Consider the following 26,351-nt stretch of genomic DNA (forward strand, 5'->3'; position numbering starts at 1 on the left):
TGAAAAGAATATTACCACAGAGTCAGGGCCGGCCCGTGGCATAGGCCGTATAGGCAAATGCTAAGGGCGCCGTCCATCAGGGGGCGCCACGCCAGTACCACAAATGTTGGAGAAAAAAAAAAAAAAAGTTGGTACTATTATTTCTAAATACAAAAAATAATCCCACGTTAATTAAAATGCAAAGTAAAGCCTATTTAATAGAAATATTATTTGTTACAACATTACGCCCCCTCCCCCCCGCACGGTGCGCCCCCTCCCTTCCCGTATCATGACTCTTTTTGGACATCACCACATCAAAAAATCAACACAAGATGTCAAAACGGCCAAAACTGTCAGGTGCCCAGGGAAGAAAAAAGAGAAAAGAAGAGGAGGAGTAGAAACGAGAAAAGACAAGAGTTAGCAGGTAGGTAACGTTAGCCTACATGAAATTATTTGTCTGTTACAGAATGTGATAGTAACCTGGCTTTTTAGCATTAAGCTAATGTTACATGATTCGGCAATTGCTAATCTGTTTTAACGTCGGGTTAATATTGTGGAGGGGGCTAAATTGTTATGGAAAATAATAATGTAACGTTAGGTAATTACAGTACTCCCACCTTACATTCCTCAGGGACATTTGTATTAGATCTTTTAAGCAGGTGTTTTTTGTTTACATTGTTATTGCCTTCTGGTTAGCTAATGTTTGCCCTGCAGGTAATAGTCACTTTTCCACCCCTTTATATATTAGGTATAGTTGTAAGTAAAAAAAAAAAAAGGTCAAAGACAAAGCTATTCGGTTTCTTGTGAGTATATACACTTCACTGCCGATGTGGGGGGGGCGCCACCTAAAATCTTGCCTAGGGCGCCAGATTGGTTAGGGCCGGGCCTGCACAGAGTTGAGAAGAAGCAACGATCTTCAATAGGCGAGGGCGGACCTACGTCACTTCCGCCTGCCAATCCCCTAGCAACCGGTCGCCATATTGAATTCGTTGAAAACAAACCAGCTCACAGCGAACACAGCATTGACAGAAAAGGCATTTAACGAGGTTTCACGGCATTTTAAACTGTTCTAAATGGCGTATGATTATGTAAATAGTCTGGCCGGTAACAGTTAGAGATGCTACCTCAGTAGAAACATTTAAGTCCCATCTCAAAACTCATTTGTATACTCTAGCCTTTGAATAGCCCCCCTTTTTTTAGACCAGTTGATCTGCCGTTTCTTTTCTTTTCTCCTCTGCTCCCCTCTATCCCTTGTGGAAGGGGAGACACACAGATCCGGTGGCCATGGATGGGGTGCTGGCTGTCCGGGGTCGGGACCCGGGGTGGACCGCTCGCCTGTATATCGGTTGGGAACATCTCTGCGCTGCTGACCCGTCTCCGCTCGGGATGGTTTCCTGCTGACCCCACTGTGGACTGGACTCTTACTGTTATGCTGGATCCACTATGTACTGGACTCTCACAATATTATCAAATCAAATCAAATCAACTTTATTTATATGTTAGACCCACTCGACATCCATTGCATTCGGTCTCCCTAGAGGGGGGGGGGTTACCCACATATGCGGTCCTCTCCAAGGTTTCTCATAGTCATTCACATCGACGTCCCACTGGGGTGAGTTTTTCCTTGCCCTTATGTGGGCTGTACCGAGGATGTCGTTGTGGCTTGTGCAGCCCTTTGAGACACTTGTGATTTAGGGCTATATAAATAAACATTGATTGATTGATTTCCAGTGAGGCTAGGTTAAGATACGAGTTAAAATGTTCTGTAGTTGGATTAAACGACTGCCCTTACCGCCTTCCAGCAGATGCGTGGACTGATAATCCTACACAATGGCCGGACATGGAATTTGGAAATCTTTGTCTACCTCACAAGCGCACCAGGTCGGTTGTTAGCTTCGGTTGTTATATAACGAATAAATCACATACAAATTGTTAAATCACCCAAGGTATGTTGATAAATGATAATAAGGATGACACGGTGGCTACCAGTATCTGTATATTTATTATATCTGTAGAGAGCTCATTCAAATTCAGTTCAGTATTATGATTTATTATTTGCTGAATTACTGGAAATAGCCTTTATACCGTATGTTATTGTTGTGCAACAACAACAACTTCAGCTGTCGAACGTTATTCAGTAAAAATTCAACGGGTTCAACATTAGCATGGACGGTATAGCCAAGTTGTGGTTAAGAAGGTGGATTTTTGTTCCTTATATTTACCAGAAACGAAGTGATCCGAACACACGACCCGGGATATTTTGGGGGACTCCAGTGAGAACCGTCCTCGTTTTCCCGGTGTAAAGCTGCGAGCCATTTGTCTCGTCTCTGTGGGCTTTTAGCACGCTTTGGCAGAACAAAATACGACCTTTGTTTTCCCTGTTTCCAGTTGTGGTTTGCACAACCAAAAACAACACAGTTTTTTGGCATTTTGGAGGCAGAATGACGGGTTTAATCAGCGCAGGTCGACAGGTTAAAGAGTAATGGCGACGGTTTGTTTTCAACGCCAGTCAGGTTGCTATGGCTCGAAGAACCCGTATGTAGCTCAGTTGCCCGGATGTCGGCCCTGCCCTATAGTACTGAAATCGTAGCTGCTAGCAAACAAGAGTATGACCATTTTAGGCAAAGTATAAGACAATACTTTCTTAACAGTATAATTGTAACCAGGAATAAGTCTTCAAGTAACAATATTCAAATACTAACATTGTTGGGTAAGACAGAATTTGGTTTTATTCTGAATCCAGTGAAACAGATTGGTGGTTTTTAGCTGATATAAAGACTTTCAGGTGTTTATATATCATACTTGCCAACCCTCCCGAATTTTCCGGGAGACTCCCGAAATTCAGCGCCTCTCCCGAAAACCTCCCGGGACAAATATTCTCCCGAAAATCTCCCGATTTTCAGCCGGAGCTGGAGGCCACGCCCCCTCCAGCTCCATGCGGACCTGAGTGAGGACAGCCTTTTTTCAGACGGGAGGACAACAGGGTGACAAGAAGTAAATCATCCAGACTAGAGATAAATTGTATTATTATGTTTATCTTACCTAAAAATAAATATATTTATTAATTTAAAAAAAAAAAAAAAAACTAAATAAATGTTTACTATATTTTGCTAAAAACATCAAAATTAATTGTATTTTTATTTGTATTTTTTCTGACTCCTTATTACATCCAGCCATAGAATTATACATGAAAATAAACATATTTGAAATAATTAATTTTAAATTATCATAATAATTCATTTAAAATGACCATATTTAATTATTAAAATAATTGCTTGTTTATCAACAACTTTAGCATTTTATTCATTACATTTTGAAGCTCTCAGAAGCCAAGTTATGTTATATTCCTTAATATTTATTTATGCAAGTTTGAAGTATCAATTATCTAAACACAGTTTTGTTTGCATATTTTCAGGATATATATATATATATATATATATATATATATATATATATATATATATATATATATATATATATATATATATATATATATATATATATATGTATGTGTGGGAAAAAAATCACAAAACTATTTCATCTCTACAGGCCTGTTTCATGAGGGGGGGTACCCTCAATCATCAGCTCCTGATAATTGAGGGTACCCCTCCTCATGAAACAGGCCTGTAGAGATGAAATAGTCTTGTGATTTTTTTCCCACACATACATATATTGCGCTCTACTACGGTATCGAGCACTATTTTTTGGATAACCTTATTAAGACATATATATATATATATATATATATATATATATATATATATATATATATATATATATATATATATATATATCTTAATATATGTCTTAATAAGGTTATCCAAAACCTTATTAAGACATATCCAAAACCTTATTAAGACATATATATATATATATATATATATATATATATATATATATATATATATGTCTTAATAAGGTTATCCAAAAAATAGTGCTCGATACCGTAGTAGAGCGCAGTATATGTATGTGTGGGAAAAAAATCACAAGACTATTTCATCAGAGATGAAATAGTCTTGTGATTTTTTTCCCACACATACATATATATATATATATATATATATATATATATATATATATATATAAATTATATATACCGGTATATAAATACTTGACTTGGTGAATTCTAGCTGTCAATATACTCCTCCCCTCTTAACCACGCCCCCAACCTCGCCCCGCCCCACCCCCGACCACGCCCCCCAGCCCCACCCCCCACCTCCCGAAATTGGAGGTCTCAAGGTTGGCAAGTATGTTATATATGTTTATGTTTAAGTATTTGGCAGATGCTTTTATCCAAAGCGACATACATAAAAAATACGTATAAAACAATCACTGTAAACATGATCATTTAAGGGAAGAATGTAATACAAAATATCAATACAAACTAGGATAAACTCTCTGCTGTTGCAGCAACAGAGATACAGTCTATAGGTCCCTAAGATATATAGATATCTAATGTATTCATACATTGTTTATGTAGGATATACACATGTAGATATAACCTAATCATATTGTTTCTTGAATTTAAAAATAGCTAACCGTTTTTTTCCACCTTCTCTGGGATTATATTCCCAGTTTTGATCTCGGACGTCTGGTCACTTGTAGCATATAAGAATATTCTATTACTGTTAAGCAAACTATGAATAATAAAACACGCCAAAACATGTGTCCTTTATCATAGCAACACGTATGACAAAAAAACGCGTGAAAATCAGTGGTTTTCAGTGAGGTAAGATGAATTAAATGCTCCCATCCCTCCAGGACTTGTTCTCCTCCAGGACCAGGAGGCGTGTGGGTCGGATCCAGAGGTGGGTAGTAACGCGCTACATTTACTCTGTTACATCTACTTGAGTAACTTTAGGGATAAATTGTACTTCTAAGAGTAGTTTTAATGCAACATACTTTTACTTTTACTTAAGTATATTTATAGAGAAGGAACGCTACTTTTACTCCGCTACTTTTATCTACATTCAGCTCGCTACTCGCTACTAATTTTTATCGATCTGTTAATGCACGCTTTGTTTGTTTTGGTCTGTCAGACAGACCTTCAAAGTGCCTGCCTTAATGGTGACGTTTCACTTCGTTCCACCAATCAGATGCAGTCACTGGTGACGTTGGACCAATCAAACAGAGCCAGGTGGTCACATGACCTGACTTAAACAAGTTGAAAAACTTATTGGGGTGTTACCATTTAGTGGTCAATTGTACAGAATGTGTACTGTACTGTGCAATCTACTAATAAAAGTTCCAATCAATCAATCAAAAGTGTGAAGGAAAAAAGATACTTTTTTATTTCAACCGTACATCCGGTCAAAAGCCTAAAGACTGACTGCACAGTTCCTGTCTTCACAATAAAAGTGCCGCTCCATCGCGCCTGCGCTTTCAAAACAAGAGTCTCCGAAAGCCAGCGCAAACAAGCTAGCAAGCTAAGGAGTTTGACGCCAATATATTTCTTGTAAAGTGTATAAAAACGAATATGGAAGCTGGACAAATAAGATGCCAAAAACCCACCACTTTCATGTGGTATTAGACAGAAAGGAGGAACTTTTCTTCTCCTCCATTTGAAAACGTGGACGTTATCATCACTACTGTCTGATTACAATCAATGCAAGTCATCAGAATCAGGTAATACACCAACTTATATTCTTGTCTTCATGAAAGAAAGGAATCTATGTTAAACATGCATGTATATTCATTAAAACATCTTTAACATGTAAACAAAAACAGCAAAATAAATACATATAAATTATATACTGTATATATCAATGTATATGTATGTATGTATATATATATATATATATGAGTGTGTATGTTACTCATCAGTTACTCAGTACTTGAGTAGTTTTTTCACAACATACTTTTTACTTTTACTCAAGTAAATATTTGGGTGACTACTCCTTACTTTTACTTGAGTAATAAATCTCTAAAGTAACAGTACTCTTACTTGAGTACAATTTCTGGCTACTCTACCCACCTCTGGTCGGATCACAGCTGACTCTTCTCACCCTGGACACAAACTATTCTCCCCTCTCCCCTCAGGCAGGAGACTACAGTACATCCAGACCCACACCTCCCGCCACCTGAACAGTTTTTTCCCCTCGGCCATCAGGCACATGAACAATAACTCCTAACAGTAGCTTCTTTGAATTCCTTCTAAGTCTATAACAAGATCTGATAGCTCAGTTACAGCTCTTGTTATTACCAAATCTGTGTCATATGTGTTTTATGTTGCACGATTGCACCAAGAAAAATTCCTAGTTTGTGAACCCGTTCTCAAACAATGGCAATAAAACTATTCTGATTCTGATTCTGATTCTGACAGTTCATTGCTCCTGCCAAATAAATTGCACTGAGTGGAGCGGATCACCACTCCAAGATGGCGGCCCGGCGTCTCGTCAGCGCCAGTAGGCAGTAGCGGTCGATGCTGCGTCTACTTATAAAATGTGTATGGTTAGCAGCAGCGGAACCTCGAACACAAACTATGCTTTCACAACGATAGAAACATATAATATGGCTAAGGATCTGTAGGTTAAATGTACATAAAATAAAAATTAATAATAATACTTTATTAAGTAATTAATTATGTAATTAAAATGTCCATGAAATTAAACGTTTTAGCACACACCGTGGCAGCTCGCGTGCGATCCAAACAAAGTCCCCCGGGTAATGCTGGGGGAGAAAAGAAAATTACAAATAATCTAATTATGTAGCAATGCTTTTATCTACTGCATGGGTGTCAAACTCTGGCCCGCGGGCCAAATCTGGCCCGCCGTGTAATTTCATTTGGCCCTTGAGGCTATATCAAATTAACATTAGCGCTGGCCCGCCGATATTATATGCCGCTGTAACACCGCATTCACCGCTAATACTCATACTTGCCAACCTTCCCGATTTTCCCGGGAGACTCACAAATTTCAGTGCCCCTCCCGAAAATTTCCCGGGGCAACCATTCTCCCGATTTCCATCCGGCCAACAATATTGGGGGCGTGCCTTAAAGGTACTGCCTTTAGCGTCCTCTCCAACCTGACGTCACGTCCGCTTTTCCTCCATACAAACAGCGTGCCAGCCCAGTCACATAATACATGCGGCTTCTGCACACACATATGTGAATGCAATGCATACTTGATCAACAGCCATACAGGTCACACTGAGGGTGGCCGCATAAACAACTTTAACACTGATACAAAAATGCGCCACACTGTGAACCCACACCAAACAAGAATGACAAACACACTTCGGGAGAACATCCGCAGCGTAACACAACAGAACAAATACCCAGAACCCCTTGCAGTACTAACTCTTCCGGGACGCTACAATATACACCCCTGCTACCACCAAACCCCAACCCCGCCCACCTGAGCCCCGACATTAATGACTAGATGCCAGGTATCTGGCTTGGGCACATCAGATTAGATCAGTGTGTCGCAAACTGAGCAGTAAAAAGGCCTGAATGTTTAATTTATTCATTGTTATTTTATTTTCAAATTTATTAGCTTGTGGAAAAAGTTAATGTTGATATTTACCTCAGAAGGCTGCAAATAGAAAAGAGGCATTACATTTTTTATTACAATTTTATTTAATATACCATTGATGTTTTTTCGTTTGTTTTTTGAAAGTTGATTTTGCACTATTAAGTTATATAAGGTCTCCCTATGTCTAGCATTAAAAGATTACAGTTGGTACAAAATGCGGCTGCTAGACTTTTGACAAGAACAAGAAAGTTTGATCATATTACGCCTATACTGTATATACCTTTATATACATATATACCTACACATATACCTATACTGGCTCACCTGCACTGGCTTCCTGTGCACTTAAGATGCGACTTTAAGGTTTTACTACTTACGTATAAAATACTACACGGTCTAGCTCCATCCTATCTTGCCGATTGTATTGTGCCATATGTCCCGGCAAGAAATCTGCGTTCAAAGAACTCCGGCTTATTAGTGATTCCCAGAGCCCAAAAAAAGTCTGCGGGCTATAGAGCGTTTTCTATTGGGGCTCCAGTACTATGGAATGCCCTCCCGGTAACAGTTAGAGATGCTACCTCAGTAGAAGCATTTAAGTCCCATCTTAAAACTCATTTGTATACTCTAGCCTTTGAATAGCCCCCTTTTTTTTTAGACCAGTTGATCTGCCGTTTCTTTTCTTTTCTCCTCTGCTCCCCCCTATCCCTTGTGGAGGGGGAGACACACAGGTCCGGAGGCCATGGATGGGGTGCTGGCTGTCCGGGGTCGGGACCCATGGTGGACCGCTCGCCTGTGTATCGGTTGGGAACATCTCTGCGCTGCTGACCCGTCTCCGCTCGGGATGGTTTCCTACTGACCCCACTGTGGACTGGACTCTTACTATTATGCTGGATCCACTATGGACTGGACTCTCACAATATTATGTTAGACCCACTCGACATTCATTGCATTCGGTCTCCCTAGAGGGGGGGGGGGGGGGTTACCCACATATGCGGTCCTCTCCAAGGTTTCTCATAGTCATTCACATCGACGTCCCACTGGGGTGAGTTTTTCCTTGCCCTTAAGTGGGCTCTGTACCGAGGATGTCGTTGTGGCTTGTGCAGCCCTTTGAGACACTTGTGATTTAGGGCTATATAAATAAACATTGATTGATTGATTGATTGTTCCATATTCAGTGTTAAAGCAAATCAGTGTAGCAAACTGAGCAAAAATTAACGTTTTATTCATGCACTTTACCTTGCTACTTCAAGGCTTGAATGTTTGATTCATTCATTATTGTTATTTTATTTTCAAATAGATTATTAGCCTGTGGAAAAAGTTTGTTTTGATATTTACCTCAGAAGGCTGCAAATAGAAATTTTTTTACATTTTATTTGATAAATCATTGATATTTTTAAATGAAACTCGATTTTGCATGTCACTATAAAGTTATATCAGCCTTGCTTGTTCAATATTCAATCAATCAATCAATCAATGTTTATTTATATAGCCCTAAAGTGTCTCAAAGGGCTGCACAAGCCACAACGACATCCTCGGTATAGCCCACATAAGGGCAAGGAAAAACTCACCCCAGTGGGACGTCGATGTGAATGACTATGAGAAACCTTGGAGAGGACCGCATATGTGGGTAACCCCCCCCCCCCTCTAGGGAGACCGATTGCAATGGATGTCGAGTGGGTCTAACATAATATTGTGAGAGTCCAGTCCATAGTGGATCCAGCATAACAGTAAGAGTCCAGTCCACAGTGGGGTCAGCAGGAAGCCATCCCGAGCGGAGACGGGTCAGCAGCGCAGAGATGTTCCCAACCGATATACAGGCGAGCGGTCCACCCCGGATCCCGACCCCGGACAGCCAGCACCACATCCATGGCCACCGGACCTGTGTGTCTCCCCTTCCACAAGGGATAGGGGGGAGCAGAGGAGAAAAGAAAAGAAACGGCAGATCAACTGGTCTACAAAAAGGGGGGCTATTCAAAGGCTAGAGTATACAAATGAGTTTTGAGATGGGACTTAAATGTTTCTACTGAGGTAGCATCTCTAACTGTTACCGGGAGGGCATTCCATAGTGCTGGAGCCCGAATAGAAAACGCTCTATAGCCCGCAGACTTTTTTTGGGCCCTGGGAATCACTAATAAGCCGGAGTTCTTTGAACGCAGATTTCTTGCCGGGACATGTGGTACAATACAATCGGCAAAATAGGCTGGAGCTAGACCGTGTAGTATTTTATACGTAAGTAGTAAAACCTTAAAGTCGCATCTTAAGTGCACAGGAAGCCAGTGCAGGTGAGCCAGTATAGGTATATATATATATATGTATATATGTATATAAAGGTATATACAGTATAGGCGTAATATGATCAAACTTTCTTGTTCTTGTCAAAAGTCTAGCAGCCGCATTTTGTACCAACTGTAGTCTTTTAATGCTAGACATTGGGAGACCCGAAAATAATACGTTACAGTAATCGAGACGAGACGTAACGAACTTATTTGAATAATGATCTCAGCGTCGCTAGTGGACAAAATAGAACGAATTTTAGCGATATTACGGAGATGAAAGAAGGCCGTTTTAGTAACACTCTTAATGTGTGACTCAAAGGAGTTGGGTCGAAGATAATACCCAGATTCTTTACTGAGTTCAATGCAAAACTTGTTTGGGTCCCTATTAAAAGGTTAATTTGTTCAACGTTGGCCCGCGGCTTTGTTCAGTTTTACATTTTGGCCCACTCTGTATTTGAGTTTGACACCCCTGATCTACTGTACTGTCATCATATATTTGTTTAAGGACTACATTACCCATAAACACTTTCGTTCCTTTGCACATGCGCACTCTGTACTTTTGCTCAAGACAGCTGGAGGAGAAAATGGCAGCACTCATGCTAGGACAGCAGGTACGACGTTCAAGGATTTTACCAATTTTGTCACGTTTAGAATAGTTCATGGTCTATATTTGTGTATTGCAAAGTCCGTCTTACACGCCATAACCTTTCGGGGGGAACCTTCTGTCGATTTTGACACGCGTGAATGACACACGCGGCGTTGCACTTGAATGACTGCTAAAGTGTTAGCCTAGCAGCGAGCTAATGTATGCCAAACTAAATAATAATAATAATAATAATAATAATGTATTGTACTCTCTCACCTACGTATTGTTTCATGTCAAACTTATGCAATTTGTTTCTGCAGGCCCGCCAGTTTAGCACATCAGTTGTCCGACCTTTAACCAAACTGGTTAAGGTACATCATTATATACAACATGACACTATTTCAACGTATTGAATTGTTAAATGACCATTTTTTTTACTTTTCTATTCAAGGCACCCATCCAAGTCTATGGAGTGGAGGGACGTTATGCCGTAGCTCTGTTCTCAGCTGCTAGTAAGCAGAAGAAACTGGACCAAGTGGAACAGGAGCTGGGTAAAGTGCATGTAAGTAAAGGACGTGAAGGTGATTTGGTCCAATGTCCGCTTGAATTGGCTGTGTTTTTTGTTCCACAGACCCTCATCAAGGATCCTAAACTTTCCAGTGTGGTAATGAACCCTCATGTGAAGCGTAGCATCAAGCAGAAGACCTTCACCGATGCCCTTACAAAGGCCAAAGTCTCCCCGATCACCGTGAACCTCATTAGTGAGTTGTCACGCAGTACATAGGCTTGGGCCAATGTAGAATTTTGCTGGACGATATATACCGTATTTTCCGCACCATAAGGCGCCCTGGGTTATAAGCCGCGCCTTCAATGAACGGCATATTTCAAAACTTTGTCCACCTATAAGCCGCCCCGTGTTATAAGCCGCATCTAACTGCGCTAAAGGAATGTCAAAAAAACAGTCAGATAGGTCAGTCAAACTTTAATAATATATTAAAAACCAGCGTGATGTGGGCGCGCATGGAGTCGTATATCAACATGGACGGAGCTGCGTGAAAAAAGCCACCCGGCCTCTTCGCGTAAACTTACCTTAACCACTCGCTCATCTTTTCTTCATCCATCCCTTCGAGTTAGCTTTTATGATGACGCCGGCTGGAAAGGTCTCTTTTGGCAAGGTCTTCCTTTTGAATATCACCATGGGTGGAAGTTTCTGGCCATTAGCATGGCAAGCTAGAACCACAGTGAAGGGTGACTTCTCATTCCCTGTGGTGCGAATATTCACCGTACGTGCTCCCGTTGTATCCACAGTGCGGTTCACAGGAATATCAAAAGTCAGTGGAACCTCGTCCATGTTGATAATGTTCTCTGGCCGGATCTTTTTTTCAGCTATCTTGTTTTTACAATATGCACGGAAAGTAGCCAGCTTTTCTTGAAAGTCTTTAGGCAGTTGCTGTGAAATAGTAGTCCGTGTGCGGATGGAGAGATTGCGTCTTTTCATGAACCGGAAACCTGTCGCTTAGTAGGAGCCATTTTGTGGTCTTTACAGATGTAAACACACAAAGGAAATGAAACGTAATATCCGCGCGCTTCTTCTTCTTCTACGCGGGCGGGTGGTTGCTTACAGTAGAAGAAGAAGCGCTTCCTGTTCTATGGGGGCGGGTGCTTACCTTGGCGGTTGCTTGCGTAGAAGAAGAAGCACTTCCTCTTCTACGGGGAAAAAAGATGGCGGCTGTTTACCGTAGTTGCGAGACCGAAACTTTATGAAAATGAATCTTAATATTAATCCATATATAAAGCGCACCGGGTTATAAGCTGCACTGTCAGCTTTTGAGTAAATTTGTGGTTTTTAGGTGCGGCTAATAGTGCGGAAAATACGGTAGTCGTGCACTTTATTGCCTATAAACAATGTTGTCAGCGTTATTTTGAGACCATATTAAGCACAAATGTAATCATATTATATAATAATGCAAGTAACCATTTCAAAAGCAATACTTTTTTTCTTATCACTGTCGTTAGTACTTTTTGACATTGTAATTGGAAGGTCAAGAATGTCTAATTATCCTAAATAACTAGACAAACAAAAAAAAATTATATACCGTATTTTTCGGACTATAAGTCGCGGTTTTTTTCATAGTTTGGCCGGGGGTGCGACTTATACTCAGGAGCGACTTATGTGTGAAATTATGAACACATTAGCGTAAAATATCAAATAATATTATTTATCTCATTCACGTAAGAGACTAGACGTATAAGATTTCATGGGATTTAGCGATTAGGAGTGACAGATTGTTTGGTAAACGTATAGCATGTTCTATATGTTATAGTTATTTGAATGACTCTTACCATAATATGTTACGTTAACATACCAGTTGGTTATTTATGCCTCATATAACGTACACTTATTCAGCCTGTTGTTCACTATTCTTTATTTATTTTAAATTGCCTTTCAAATGTCTATTCTTGGTGTTGGCTTTTATCAAATAAATTCCCCCAAAAAATGCGACTTAACAGTATACTCCAGTGCGACTTATGTTTTTTTCCTTCTTTATTATGCATTTTCGGCCGGTGCGACTTGTACTCCGGAGCGACTTATACTCCGAAAAATACGCTATACATCAATGCTTCTCACCAGTGGTTTGGCGAAAACTTAAATACTGTAGTGCAGTTTGAATTTGAGGTACTGTACCAACACACCAAACATTTTTAATGATAATTTCAGGTACAATATGTTTTTATCCACAAACTCAAAAATAATTTGAACAAAAAGTGTCTTCAGAGATTTTTAGTACATGATTTATCTGAGGATTTGAATCAGAGCAAACAGTAACAAAAAGTGATTAAAAAATATTTAGCTATAAAAAAAAATAATTTCCAATTAAATTAGTAGGTGTGTCTATTCCCCCAGTCGGGACCAATTCAGTAGTTCAGTCACAAATACATTCTGTGCCTGCCTGCAAGTCCGCATCCAGGACAGGATTACTGGTGAGCTGCAGTGACACTGAAATGTGTCGATATAAAGTTGCTGTTCCTTCTCAACGTTGTTTTAACTTCTATGCTAGTGTTAGACACATTTCTTTATTTTATTTTTCTGGTCTGCCCTTCCAGCTGTGCAAGGAGAAACAGGCACAATGCTGATTGAACATAATAATTACGTCGCGATGAGCCTGACTTTTGCGACGGTGGAACAGGATGTTTGCGCACACACACACGCAAACGTACACACATACATTCACCGACACCAGAGGTGGGTAGTAACGCGCTACATTTACTCCGTTACATCTACTTGAGTAACTTTTGGGATAAATTGTACTTCTAAGAGTAGTTTTAATGCAACATACTTTTACTTTTACTTGAGTATATTTATAGAGAAGAAACGCTACTTTTACTCCGCTACTTTTACTCCGCTACTTTTATCTACATTCAGCTCGCTACTCGCTACTAATTTTTATCGATCTGTTAATGCACGCTTTGTTTGTTTTGGTCTGTCAGACAGACCTTCAAAGTGCCTGCGTTACTGGTGACGTTTCACTCCGTTCCACCAATCAGATGCAGTCACTGGTGACGTTGGACCAATCAAACAGAGCCAGGTGGTCACATGACCTGACTTAAACAAGTTGAAAAACTTATTGGGGTGTTACCATTTAGTGGTCAATTGTACGGAATATGTACTGTACTGTGCAATCTACTAATACAAGTTTCAATCAATCAATCAAAAGTGTGAAGGAAAAAAGACACTTTTTTTATTTCAAACGTACATCCCGTCACAAGCCTAAAGACTGACTGCACAGTTCCTGTCTTCACAATAAAAGTGCCGCTCCATCGCGCCTGCGCTTTCAAAATAAGAGTCTCCGAAAGCCAGCGCAAACAAGCTAGCAAGCTACGGAATTTGCCGCCAATGTATTTCTTGTAAAGTGTGTGAAAACGAAAATGGAAGCTGGACAAATAAGATACCAAAAACCAACCACTTTCATGTGGTATTAGACAGAAAGGAGGAACTTTTTTTCTCCTGCATTTGAAAACGTGGACGTTAAGCACTGCTGTCTGATTACAATCAATGCAAGTCATCAGAATCAGGTAATACACCAACTTATATTCTTGTCAACATGAAAGAAATGTGTTAAACATGCATGTATATTCATTAAAACACCTTTAACATGTAAACAAAAACGGCAAAATAAACACATATAAATGATATACTGTATATATCAATGTATGTGTATTTATATATATATATATTATATGTGTGTGTATGTTACTCATCTGTTACTCAGTACTTGAGTAGTTTTTTCACAACATACTTTTTACTTTTACTCAAGTAAATATTTGGGTGACTACTCATTACTTTTACTTGAGTAATAAATCTCTAAAGTAACAGTACTCTTACTTGAGTACAATTTCTGGCTACTCTACCCACCTCTGACCGACACACACAGGATCACGGTCAATAAAGGCTGATTTTTCCGTGCAGGATTATACCGAGCATTGTTTCTTCCCTCCTGTTTACGACTGCGGTAACTTCTAACAGACATTTCTGCCATGTTTGATCGATGTAATGTATGCTAACAGCTGATCACCATGATAAAACTCAAATTCCACACAACCATCGATCTCAATCACATAATCGTCCAGCCCTAATTCGCTCCGTTTGTTTAATTTTACAATTTAATAAACGCGCCCAGTTGCCGAGATCGATGCACCAAGTGAACCCTCTTGCACCCTGTTTGAAAGCCAGAGACGAAGAAAACTTGTTATCGAGTTCATTTTCATTTATTGACCAGTGGTTTTGTGGTGGAATGATACATAAAATGAGAAAAACACTTGCAGAGTTATTAATCCTTTAGATCAGGGGTGTCAAACTCATTTTAGCTCAGGAAAATATGTTATGTCATGGCATTAAAACTAAAAAATAAAGACCACTTCAAATTGTTTTCTTTGTCTTACTTTGGCCAAAAATAGAACCAACACATTCTGAAAATATAGAAAAAAAATACCATCCATCCATCCATTTTCTACCGCTTATACCGGCAGCGGTAAAGTTTAGATCCATAAAGGAAAGAAGAAAGTGAATTAATTTTTTATAGTTGAATACATTTACTTATGCATAAACATGTTTTCTTTTGTATTATTTTTTTTTAATGCATTAAATAACGTTTATGACAACCCTTTTCCAAAACACAATATAGAATGTGAGATATAACAGGATAATGCATACATTTATCATTTGTTTTCAAAACGGTTACAAAAAAGTGGGACCCCAAAAATTTACTGTGGGACCCCATTTTTTTGACTTGATGGGGTCCCTGGGACCTAGCGCCAACACTGACGGAGTATTGGTGCGTGTAAAACAGCAGCAGGCGGCTGTGGCCTGCGGGCTGGTTCTAATACTACCGGTAATCAAATATCATCCCGGGGACCATAGATAATTCATTTGTGGGCCGGATCTGGCCCGCGGGCCTGGACTTTGACACGGGCTTTAGATGCTTAAGTCTCCTTTTAACATGTATGCCTTGCATTCTTGTTTAGATGTAGTGTTAATCGATTATATCGTCCGTTTCTGCAGATGTTTTGGCCGACAATGGTCGTCTGACTATAACTGGGGACGTCATCGCTGCTTTTGGCAAGATGATGAGTGCACACCGCGGTGAGGTGATCTGCACAGTTACCACTGCTCAGGTATGTCATACAAATTTTGCTCTCATTTTAGGCTTTATCGTCACCTGTCCAATTTACCCAATGTTGTATCATTTCAGCCTTTGGATCAGGCTAATCTTGCGGAGCTGAAAGTCGCACTCAATGGATTTCTTCAGAAGGGTGAAATGATCAAGCTGGAAACCAAGGTACAATTTTTAGTTTTAAAGATCCCATTGTCTACTTTTTTCACATATCAATTTTAATTACTATATTTGCCGGGCTATAGAGCGCAGTTGGTATATACGGGGGAGACAGCAGCAAGGCAATCGCTTCATTCCGAGACTATTAAAGTATAGCTGACAAAGACATGCGCCGTAAGGATAATTATGAGCCAAATTTCATAAGTGTTTTCATGCGCACCCGTCTCGATCGGAATTAAATTTTGATCCAAACGTGTGATCGAATGGCGTGTTTACATGAAGCAATTTTATTCTGTTAAGGCAGAGCTGGGCAAATATTTTGACTCGGGAGGGCCCCCATTGTGAGAAAAAAATGTGTCTGGGGGCCAAGGTGTATGTGTGTGCTGTAAAAATCTGCTGTACAGTATGTGTGTTCGGGCCCCCTTTTTTCAGGAACCCATCCATCCATCCATCCATCCATCCATCTTCTTCCGCTTATCCGAGGTCGGGTCGCGGGGGCAGCAGCCTAAGCAGGGAAGCCCAGACTTCCCTCTCCCCAGCCACTTCGTCCAGCTCCTCCCGGGGGATCCCGAGGCGTTCCCAGGCCAGCCGGGAGACATAGTCTTCCCAGCGTGTCCTGGGTCTTCCCCGTGGCCTCCTACCGGTCGGACGTGCCCGAAACACCTTCCTAGGGAGGCTTTCGGGTGGCATCCTGACCAGATGCCCGAACCACCTCATCTGGCTCCTCTCGATGTGGAGGAGCAGCGGCTTTACTTTGAGCTCCCCCCGAATGACAGAGCTTCTCACCCTATCTCTAAGGGAGAGCCCCGCCACTCGGCGGAGGAAACTCATTTCGGCCGCTTGTACCCGTGATCTTGTCCTTTCGGTCATGACCCAAAGCTCATGACCATAGGTGAGGATGGGAACGTAGAGCGACCGGTAAATCGAGAGCTTTGCCTTCCGGCTCAGCTCCTTCTTCACCACAACGGATCGATACAGCGTCCGCATTACTGTAGACGCCGCACCGATCCGCCTGTCGATCTCACGATCCACTCTTCCCTCACTCGTGAACAAGACTCCGAGGTACTTGAACTCCTCCACTTGGGGCAAGATCTCCTCCCCAACCCGGAGATGGCACTCCAGCCTTTTCCGGGAGAGAACCATGGACTCGGACTTGGAGGTGCTGATTCCCATCCCAGTCGCTTCACACTCTGCTGCGAACCGATCCAGTGAGAGCTGAAGATCTTGGCCAGATGAAGCCATCAGGACCACATCATCTGCAAACAGCAGTGACCTAATCCTGCAGCCACCAAACCAGATCCCCTTAACGCCTTGACTGCGCCTAGAAATTCTGTCCATAAAGGTTATGAACAGAATCGGTGACAAAGGGCAGCCTTGGCGGAGTCCAACCCTCACTGGAAACGTGTCCGACTTACTGCCGGCAATGCGGACCAAGCTCTGGCACTGATCATACAGGGAGCGAACTGCCACAATAAGACAGTCCGTTACCCCATACTCTCTGAGTCGAATGCCTTCTCCAAGTCCACAAAGCACATGTAGACTGGTTGGGCAAACTCCCATGCACCCTCAAGGACCCTGCCGAGAGTATAGAGCTGGTCCACAGTTCCACGACCAGGACGAAAACCACACTGTTCCTCCTGAATCCGAGGTTCGACTATCCGGCGTAGCCTCCTCTCCAGTACACCTGGAGAGGTTCCTTTTTCAGGAACACTAATACCAAAATTCACAATGTCCGATAGAGTTCTAAAAACTTTATGACAGACCACTTCAAAAAGACGGAATGGAATTTGACAGTTTTTTTACTGAATGGGACCCCCAAGATGCACATTAAAATAAAGAAAGTGGGATTTACAATATTAACTATGAACAATAAAACACTGAATATTAACAACATATGAACGTCGCTCCTCTTTTATCCTCAGACCAGCCCCTCGATAGTTGTGTATCTTTTACAATCAAGCAAAACACAACAAAAATTTTAAAAACAGCTAAATATGAATGCAAAGTGTATTAAACACCTACAATATGATATCACATAAAAATCTGCTTCCGCATCTGTTTCTGACACATGCGTTTCAGCAGGCCCGGCCCTAACCAATCTGGCGCCCTAGGCAAGATTTTAGGCGGTGGCGCGCCCCCCCCCCCCCCCCCCCCCCCCACATCGGCAGTGAAGTGTATATACTCACAAGAAACCGAATAGCTTTATCTTTGACCTTTTTTTTTTACTTACAACTATACCTAATATATAAAGGGGTGGAAAAGTGACTATTACCTGCAGGGCAAACATTAGCTAACCAGAAGGCAATAACAATGTAAACAAAAAACACCTGCTTAAAAGATCTATATACCTGAGGAATGTAAGGTGGGAGTACAGTAATTACCTAACGTTACATTATTATTTTCCATAACAATTTAGCCCCCTCCACAATATTAACCCGACGTTAAAACAGAACTAGCTATTTATTGATTAGCAATTGCCGAATCATGTAACATTAGCTTAATGCTAAAAAGCCAGGTTACTATCACATTCTGTAACAGACAAATAATTTCATGTAGGCTAACGTTACCTACCTGCTACCTCTTGTCTTTTTCTCGTTTCTACTCCTCTTCTTTTCTCTTTTTTCTTCCCTGGGCACCTGACAGTTTTGGCCGTTTTGACATCTTGTGTTGATTTTTTGATGTGGTGACGTCCAAAAAGAGTCATGATACGGGAAGGGAGGGGCGTAATGTTGTAACAAATAATATTTATATTAAATAGGCTTTACTTTGAATTTTAATTAACGTGGGATTATTTTTTGTATTTAGAAATAATAGTACCAACTTCTTTTTTTTTTTTTTTTTTTTTCTCCAACATTTATGGCACTGGCGTGGCGCCCCCTGATGGACGGCGGCCTTAGCATTTGCCTATACGGCCTATGCCACGGGCCGGCCCTGCGTTTCAGGCTGGCTGCTCTGGAAACAAACCCCGCCCACTATGCTTTGTTCCTTGTCTGAGCTGGTGTGACGTAGATTACCGTAATAACTTTTATAACACCCAAAAGCGCAGATTTCGACCATTGAAATACTTTCTGTAGTTCAAGACTTACGGTCATTTAAAAACAGCACCGCACATCATAATGGCGGCGACAGTTTTGATGTTAAAGGTAAGAGAAAAAAAATGATGTAGAACGTCTGGCGGGCCGGATTGAAAATCATAACGGGACACATTTTGCCCAGGTCTGGGTTAAAGGGGAACATTATCACCAGACCTATGTAAGCGTCAATATATACCTTGATGTTGCAGAAAAAAGACCTTTTTTTTTTTTAACCGATTTCCGAACTCTAAATGGGTGAATTTTGGCGAATTAAACGCCTTTCTAATATTCGCTCTCGGAGCGATGACGTCACAAGGTGGCAATCCGCCATTTTCTCAAACACCGAGTCAAATCAGCTCTGTTATTCTCCGTTTTTTCGACTGTTTTCCGTACCTTGGAGACATCATGCCTCGTCGGTGTGTTGTCGGAGGGTGTAACAACACCAACAGGGACGGATTCAAGTTGCACCAGTGGCCCAAAGATGCCAAAGTGGCAAGAAATTGGACGTTTGTTCCGCACACTTTACCGACGAAAGCTATGCTACGACAGAAATGGCAAGAATGTGTGGATATCCTGCGACACTCAAAGCAGATGCATTTCCAACGATAAAGTCAAAGAAATCTGCCGCCAGACCCCCATTGAATCTGCCGGAGTGTGTGAGCAATTCAGGGACAAAGGTCGTCGGTAGCACGGCAAGCATTGGATGGCGGCAGTTTGTTCCCGCAGACGAGCGAGCTAAACCCCCTATGGACCCTAGCTTCCCTGGCCTGCTGACATCAACTCCAAAACTGGACAGATCAGCTTTCAGGAAAAGAGCGCGGATGAGGGTATGTCTACAGAATATATTAATTGATGAAAATTGGGCTGTCTGCACTCTCAAAGTGCATGTTGTTGCCAAATGTATTTCATATGCTGTAAACCTAGTTCATAGTTGTTAGTTTCCTTTAATGCCAAACAAACACATACCAATCGTTGGTTAGAAGGCGATCGCCGAATTCGTCCTCGCTTTCTCCCGTGTCGCTGGCTGTCGTGTCGTTTTCGTCGGTTTCGCTTGCATACGGTTCAAACCGATATGGCTCAATAGCTTCAGTTTCTTCTTCAATTTTGGTTTTCGCTACCTGCCTCCACACTACAACCATCCGTTTCAATACATGCGTAATCTGTTGAATCGCTTAAGCCGCTGAAATCCGAGTCTGAATCCGAGCTAATGTCGCTATAGCTTGCTGTTCTTTCCGCCATGTTTGTTTGTGTTGGCTTCACTATGTGACGTCACAGGAAAATGGACGGGTGTTTATAACGATGGTTAAAATCAGGCACTTTGAAGCTTTTTTTAGGGATATTGCGTGATGGGTAAAATTTTGAAAAAAACTTCAAAAAATATAATAAGCCACTGGGAACTGATTTTTAATGGTTTTAACCATTCTGAAATTGTGATAATGTTCCCCTTTAAGGCTTTTAATCAGATTAATTGTACGTAGCACGTAGCTATTGTCTGCCTTTATTTGAACTACTATGTTGATTTGACTTAAAATGTGGTGTTCCTAACAGTCTGATGCATCAATCCTGGGTGGCATGATTGTCAGTATCGGCGACAGGTACGCGGACATGTCCACGAAGACGAAGATTCAGAAGTTGACCAAGCTCATGAAAGAATCTTAAGTCCTGTGGACTTCATCTTGGATCCATTTTGGAAGTGACCATCAGGGGAAATAACGCTGATAAATGTAAATTGATATTTGTTCTAGCACTGCAGTTGCTGCAGAAAGCCAGTGTCTGTCCTTGAATTCCTATGGATGTTAATAAACACTCTCCATGATAAAAGTTTTCTTGTGTTTATTATACCTGTCTGTTTTTTCATGGGTATTTTGCTGTCCTTTCTAGTTTTTTTTTAATCTTCCATGTGAAAAAGTTTAAGACTGATGGATGGAGCTGCCAAAGAAATTATTTGTCTAAATCAGTGGTTCTTAACCTTGTTAGAGGTACCGAACCCCACCAGTTTCATATGCGCATTCACCGAACCCTTCTTTAGTGGAAAAAAATTCAAATTCAAGACAAAGTTATATGTTGTTGGGAACACTTTAATATGGGGAACATATTCTAAGTAACAAAGACTTAATTGAGAGTTATTTGGTTAGAGTTAGGGTTATAATAAGGCCATGTCGAATAAGGCATTAATAAGTACTTAATGACTAGTTAAGAGCCAATATGTTACTAATTTGCATGTTAATAAGCAACTAATGGTGAATATGTTCCCCATACTAAAGTGTTACCAGGTTGTTTTTTTACTGGTGCACAAAATGAAGCGTGCATGAACATCACCTTGTTCAAACAACAAAACCAACACAGTGCATAAACTCACAACAAAATACACACCTGCAAATCAGTCTGACTTCTGCTGTTGCCGTATCCGTAATACGCCGATTGGGAGAAGTTTTTATTTACACGATGAGTCGGGTGTGTTTTGACCTACGCCGAACCCCTGAGCCCGACTCACCGAACCCCTAGGGTTCCATCGAACCCAGGTTAAGAACCACTGGTCTAAATACTTGACAAATAGTAGACTTGTCCTTATCTAAAGAAGAGCAGGGTCAGATACATTCCTGCTTCTTGAATGATCTCTAACAGATTTTAATTAAATCCAATGATGGAAGTCAACATGAAAAATCTCTCAAGCACAAATGTTGAGAAGGAGCCTGGAAATACAGGTAAAAGCCAGTAAATTAGAATATTTTGAAAAACTTTACTTATTTCAGTAATTGCATTCAAAAGGTGTAACTTGTACATTATATTTATTCATTGCACACAGACTGATGCATTCAAATGTTTATTTCATTTAATTTTGATGATTTGAAGTGGCAACAAATGAAAATCCAAAATTCCGTGTGTCACAAAATTAGAATATTACTTAAGGCTAATACAAAAAAGGGATTTTTAGAAATGTTGGCCAACTGAAAAGTATGAAAATGAAAAATATGAGCATGTACAATACTCAATACTTGGTTGCAGCTCCTTTTGCCTCAATTACTGCGTTAATGCGGCGTGGCATGGAGTCGATGAGTTTCTGGCACTGCTCAGGTGTTATGAGAGCCCAGGTTGCTCTGATAGTGGCCTTCAACTCTTCTGCGTTTTTGGGTCTGGCATTCTGCATCTTCCTTTTCACAATACCCCACAGATTTTCTATGGGGCTAAGGTCAGGGGAGTTGGCGGGCCAATTTAGAACAGAAATACCATGGTCCGTAAACCAGGCACGGGTAGATTTTGCGCTGTGTGCAGGCGCCAAGTCCTGTTGGAACTTGAAATCTCCATCTCCATAGAGCAGGTCAGCAGCAGGAAGCATGAAGTGCTCTAAAACTTGCTGGTAGACGGCTGCGTTGACCCTGGATCTCAGGAAACAGAGTGGACCGACACCAGCTGGACTGCTGCTGAGTGGTCCAAAGTCATGTTTTCTGACGAAAGCAAATTTTGCATTTCCTTTGGAAATCGAGGTCCCAGAGTCTGGAGGAAGACAGGAGAGGCACAGGATCCACGTTGCCTGAAGTCTAGTGTAAAGTTTCCACCATCAGTGATGGTTTGGGGTGCCATGTCATCTGCTGGTGTCGGTCCACTCTGTTTCCTGAGATCCAGGGTCAACGCAGCCGTCTACCAGCAAGTTTTAGAGCACTTCATGCTTCCTGCTGCTGACCTGCTCTATGGAGATGGAGATTTCAAGTTCCAACAGGACTTGGCGCCTGCACACAGCGCAAAATCTACCCGTGCCTGGTTTACGGACCATGGTATTTCTGTTCTAAATTGGCCCGCCAACTCCCCTGACCTTAGCCCCATAGAAAATCTGTGGGGTATTGTGAAAAGGAAGATGCAGAATGCCAGACCCAAAAACGCAGAAGAGTTGAAGGCCACTATCAGAGCAACCTGGGCTCTCATAACACCTGAGCAGTGCCAGAAACTCATCGACTCCATGCCACGCCGCATTAACGCAGTAATTGAGGCAAAAGGAGCTCCAACCAAGTATTGAGTATTGTACATGCTCATATTTTTCATTTTCATACTTTTCAGTTGGCCAACATTTCTAAAAATCCCTTTTTTGTTTTAGCCTTAAGTAATATTCTAATTTTGTGACACACGGAATTTTGGATTTTCATTTGTTGCCACTTCAAATCATCAAAATTAAATGAAATAAACATTTGAATGCATCAGTCTGTGTGCAATGAATAAATATAATGTACAAGTTACACCTTTTGAATGCAATTACTGAAATAAATCAAGTTTTTCAAAATATTCTAATTAACTGGCTTTTACCTGTATATAGAGAGAGAGAGAGAGAGAGAGAGAGAGAGAGAGAGAGAGAGAGAGAGAGAGAGAGAGAGAGAGAGAGAGAGAGAGAGAGAGAGAGAGAGAGAGAGAGAGAGAGAGAGAGAGAGAGAGAGAGAGAGAGAGAGAGAGAGAGAGAGAGAGAGAGAGAGAGAGAGAGAGAGAGAGAGAGATCTACATCCTGAAAATAGGCAAACAAAACTGTGTTTAGATAATTGATACTTCAAACTTGCATAAATAAATATTAAGGAATATAACATAACTTGGCTTCTGAGAGTTTCAAAATGTAATAAATAAAATGCTAAAGTTGTTGATAAACAAGCAATTATTTTAATAATTAAGTATGGTCATTTTAAATGAATTATTATGATAATTTAAAATCAATTATTTCAAATATGTTTATTTTAATGTATAATTCTATGGCTGGATGTAATAAGGAGTCACGAAAAAAATACAAATAAAAATACAATTAATTTTGATGTTTTTAGCAAAATATAGTAAAAATGTATTTATTTATTTATTTTTTTGATTAATAAATATATTTATTTTTAGGTAAAATAAACATAATAATACAATTTATCTCTAGTGTGGATGATTTAGTTCTTGTCACCCTGTTGTCCTCCATGAAAAAAGGCTGTCCTCACTCAGGTCCGCATGGAGCTGAAGGGGGCGTGGCTTCCAGCTCCGGCTGAAAATCGGAAGATTTTCGGGAGAATATTTGTCCCCGGGAGTTTTTCGGGAGAGGCGCTGAATTTCGGGAGTCTCCCGGAAAATTCGGGAGGGTTGGCAAGTATGGAATAATCCTTGTAGCTCTTTTCTGTAGTTGATACAGTGCCTTTATGTTACTCTTATACATGCTGTAGAATTCCTTTTCTATTAATTTCACTTTTCGTCTATAACCATAAGGAGAAACGTTTAATTATGATCGTAAATGAGTTGGTTTAAATACAATGGAACGTTTTGATGGAACTCTTCGTTCTTCTTCCACTCCGGAAGTCAGATTTACGCGCATGCGTGGTTAACGCATCTTGTTCCATTGATTTTTTTTAGGCAAAAATGGCTTCCTGTCTCATCTTCTCGCCCACAGCCTGAAGGAATAAAAGAGATGCGAACGTCGCTCCCTTCCAATGGCGGACACCTGGGCGTAGTTTGCAGACATGTCAGTTGTTGACCATACGACATTACCCTTTTCTCGCGTATTGTCCTCCATCGACTGAGGTACGGTTAATGTTGTTTTTGTAAAAAAAATGCACATTGTTATATCAGCTAATTCACTACGTTCCATCGACATTACGTGGCAATACTCAGTCAGTGTGTAACATTGGTGCTTGTGTTTTTTTTTGCTACACACCCCACAGAAAACCGAAAATGATGCATCACGTGACCTGTGGCGGCAGCAGCGACTACTGTATGAGTGGCCCTGCAGAGGACTCTCACCCTGCAAGCTGTTTTGATCTATACAGCCTCCAATCGAACAAGTTCTACCCAACAACGTCTGGGTTGCACCTGTCACTCGCAGGCTTGGCCCCTTTGCCACAGAGCATGCACAAGGGGATGATGATGCCAGGTCAGTTCCACGATACCCAGAATCCCTTTCATCTTCAGTCGCTGAGAACCAATACGGAGGCGGCTGCAGGCGCCAAGAAAAACACAGCTAAAGTGAAGTCGGGGAAGAGAGGCAGACCATTGGGGACCACGAAGTTAGCAGGCTACCGCACCAGTACTGGACGTCCACCCGGGACCACAAGGGCCGCCGGTTTTAAAACCAGCCCCGGCAGGCCTGTGGGTACAACCAGAGCTGCGGGGTATAAGGTGAGTCCTGGCCGGCCCCCGGGTAGTGTCAAGAGCCCAGCTCGGCTCAAGGTGCAGGAACTCGGGGGCGATGCTACCAAGAAACTAGACTTCAGCATCTGCACCAGTCCCAACAAACTGGAATTCACCGGCTGCGACGTTCCGCTGCTTGACTATTCCATGCTGGAGAAGAGAGACTTGTGTGGGCCTCTTGTTAAAGCGGACGACGCCAACTAGCCGACCGCTGAAGAGTCCTGACCGTATTGTCACTGTGCATTGGAGGTGGGCGATACCACAGTCATCGGCATCGATATAATACCAGACAATATCGCCGATACTTTTTACTCGGACGTTTTTCAAGATCATCGAATGATTTTGTGATGTTTACCTTTCCTTTGTCGATCATGATTACAGCAAGAATAATTTAGGCAAACACGCAAATACAGGTAAAAGCCAGTAAATTAGAATATTTTGAAAAACTTGATTTATTTCAGTAATTGCATTCAAAAGGTGTAACTTGTACATTATATTTATTCATTGCACACAGACTGATGCATTCAAATGTTTATTTCATTTAATTTTGATGATTTGAAGTGGCAACAAATGAAAATCCAAAATTCCGTGTGTCACAAAATTAGAATATTACTTAAGGCTAATACAAAAAAGGGATTTTTAGAAATGTTGGCCAACTGAAAAGTATGAAAATGGAAAATATGAGCATGTACAATACTCAATACTTGGTTGGAGCTCCTTTTGCCTCAATTACTGCGTTAATGCGGCGTAGCATGGAGTCGATGAGTTTCTGGCACTGCTCAGGTGTTATGAGAGCCCAGGTTGCTCTGATAGTGACCTTCAACTCTTCTGCGTTTTTGGGTCTGGCATTCTGCATCTTCCTTTTCACAATACCCCACAGATTTTCTATGGGGCTAAGGTCAGGGGAGTTGGCGGGCCAATTTAGAACAGAAATACCATGGTCCGTAAACCAGGCACGGGTAGATTTTGCGCTGTGTGCAGGCGCCAAGTCCTGTTGGAAC

The 26,351-nt window shown here is 41.2% G+C and overlaps 2 protein-coding genes across 2 annotated transcripts; both read left to right on the forward strand.

Annotated features, from left to right (window-relative positions):
- Positions 1 to 10,239: 10,239 nt before the first annotated feature.
- On the forward strand, positions 10,240 to 21,039 carry atp5po (ATP synthase peripheral stalk subunit OSCP). The gene is made up of 7 exons (XM_061930220.2): positions 10,240 to 10,338; positions 10,634 to 10,684; positions 10,765 to 10,875; positions 10,945 to 11,074; positions 15,874 to 15,986; positions 16,064 to 16,150; positions 20,767 to 21,039. The coding sequence occupies exons 1-7, from the start codon at positions 10,270 to 10,272 to the stop codon at positions 20,875 to 20,877; spliced, it is 672 nt and encodes a 223-aa protein (XP_061786204.2). The 5' UTR covers positions 10,240 to 10,269; the 3' UTR covers positions 20,878 to 21,039.
- A 3,543-nt stretch (positions 21,040 to 24,582) lies between these two features.
- LOC133576990 (uncharacterized) lies at positions 24,583 to 25,774 on the forward strand. The gene is made up of 2 exons (XM_061930448.2): positions 24,583 to 24,744; positions 24,885 to 25,774. Exon 2 carries the CDS (start codon positions 24,895 to 24,897, stop codon positions 25,552 to 25,554), a length of 660 nt encoding a protein of 219 aa, XP_061786432.1. The 5' UTR covers positions 24,583 to 24,744; positions 24,885 to 24,894; the 3' UTR covers positions 25,555 to 25,774.
- Positions 25,775 to 26,351: the final 577 nt, after the last annotated feature.

Source organism: Nerophis lumbriciformis, linkage group LG36 (assembly GCF_033978685.3).
Source record: "Nerophis lumbriciformis linkage group LG36, RoL_Nlum_v2.1, whole genome shotgun sequence".
Lineage (NCBI taxonomy): Eukaryota > Metazoa > Chordata > Actinopteri > Syngnathiformes > Syngnathidae > Nerophis > Nerophis lumbriciformis.

Excerpts from the sequence above, each read along its gene's own strand:
- atp5po (XM_061930220.2), top strand. The coding sequence starts at position 10,270 with ATGCGCACTCTGTACTTTTGCTCAAGACAGCTGGAGGAGAAAATGGCA. Across the intron at positions 10,339-10,633 it reads CACTCATGCTAGGACAGCAG|GCCCGCCAGTTTAGCACATC; the intron begins GTACGACGTTCA and ends TTGTTTCTGCAG. Across the intron at positions 16,151-20,766 it reads TGATCAAGCTGGAAACCAAG|TCTGATGCATCAATCCTGGG; the intron begins GTACAATTTTTA and ends TGTTCCTAACAG.
- LOC133576990 (XM_061930448.2), top strand. The coding sequence starts at position 24,895 with ATGATGCATCACGTGACCTGTGGCGGCAGCAGCGACTACTGTATGAGT.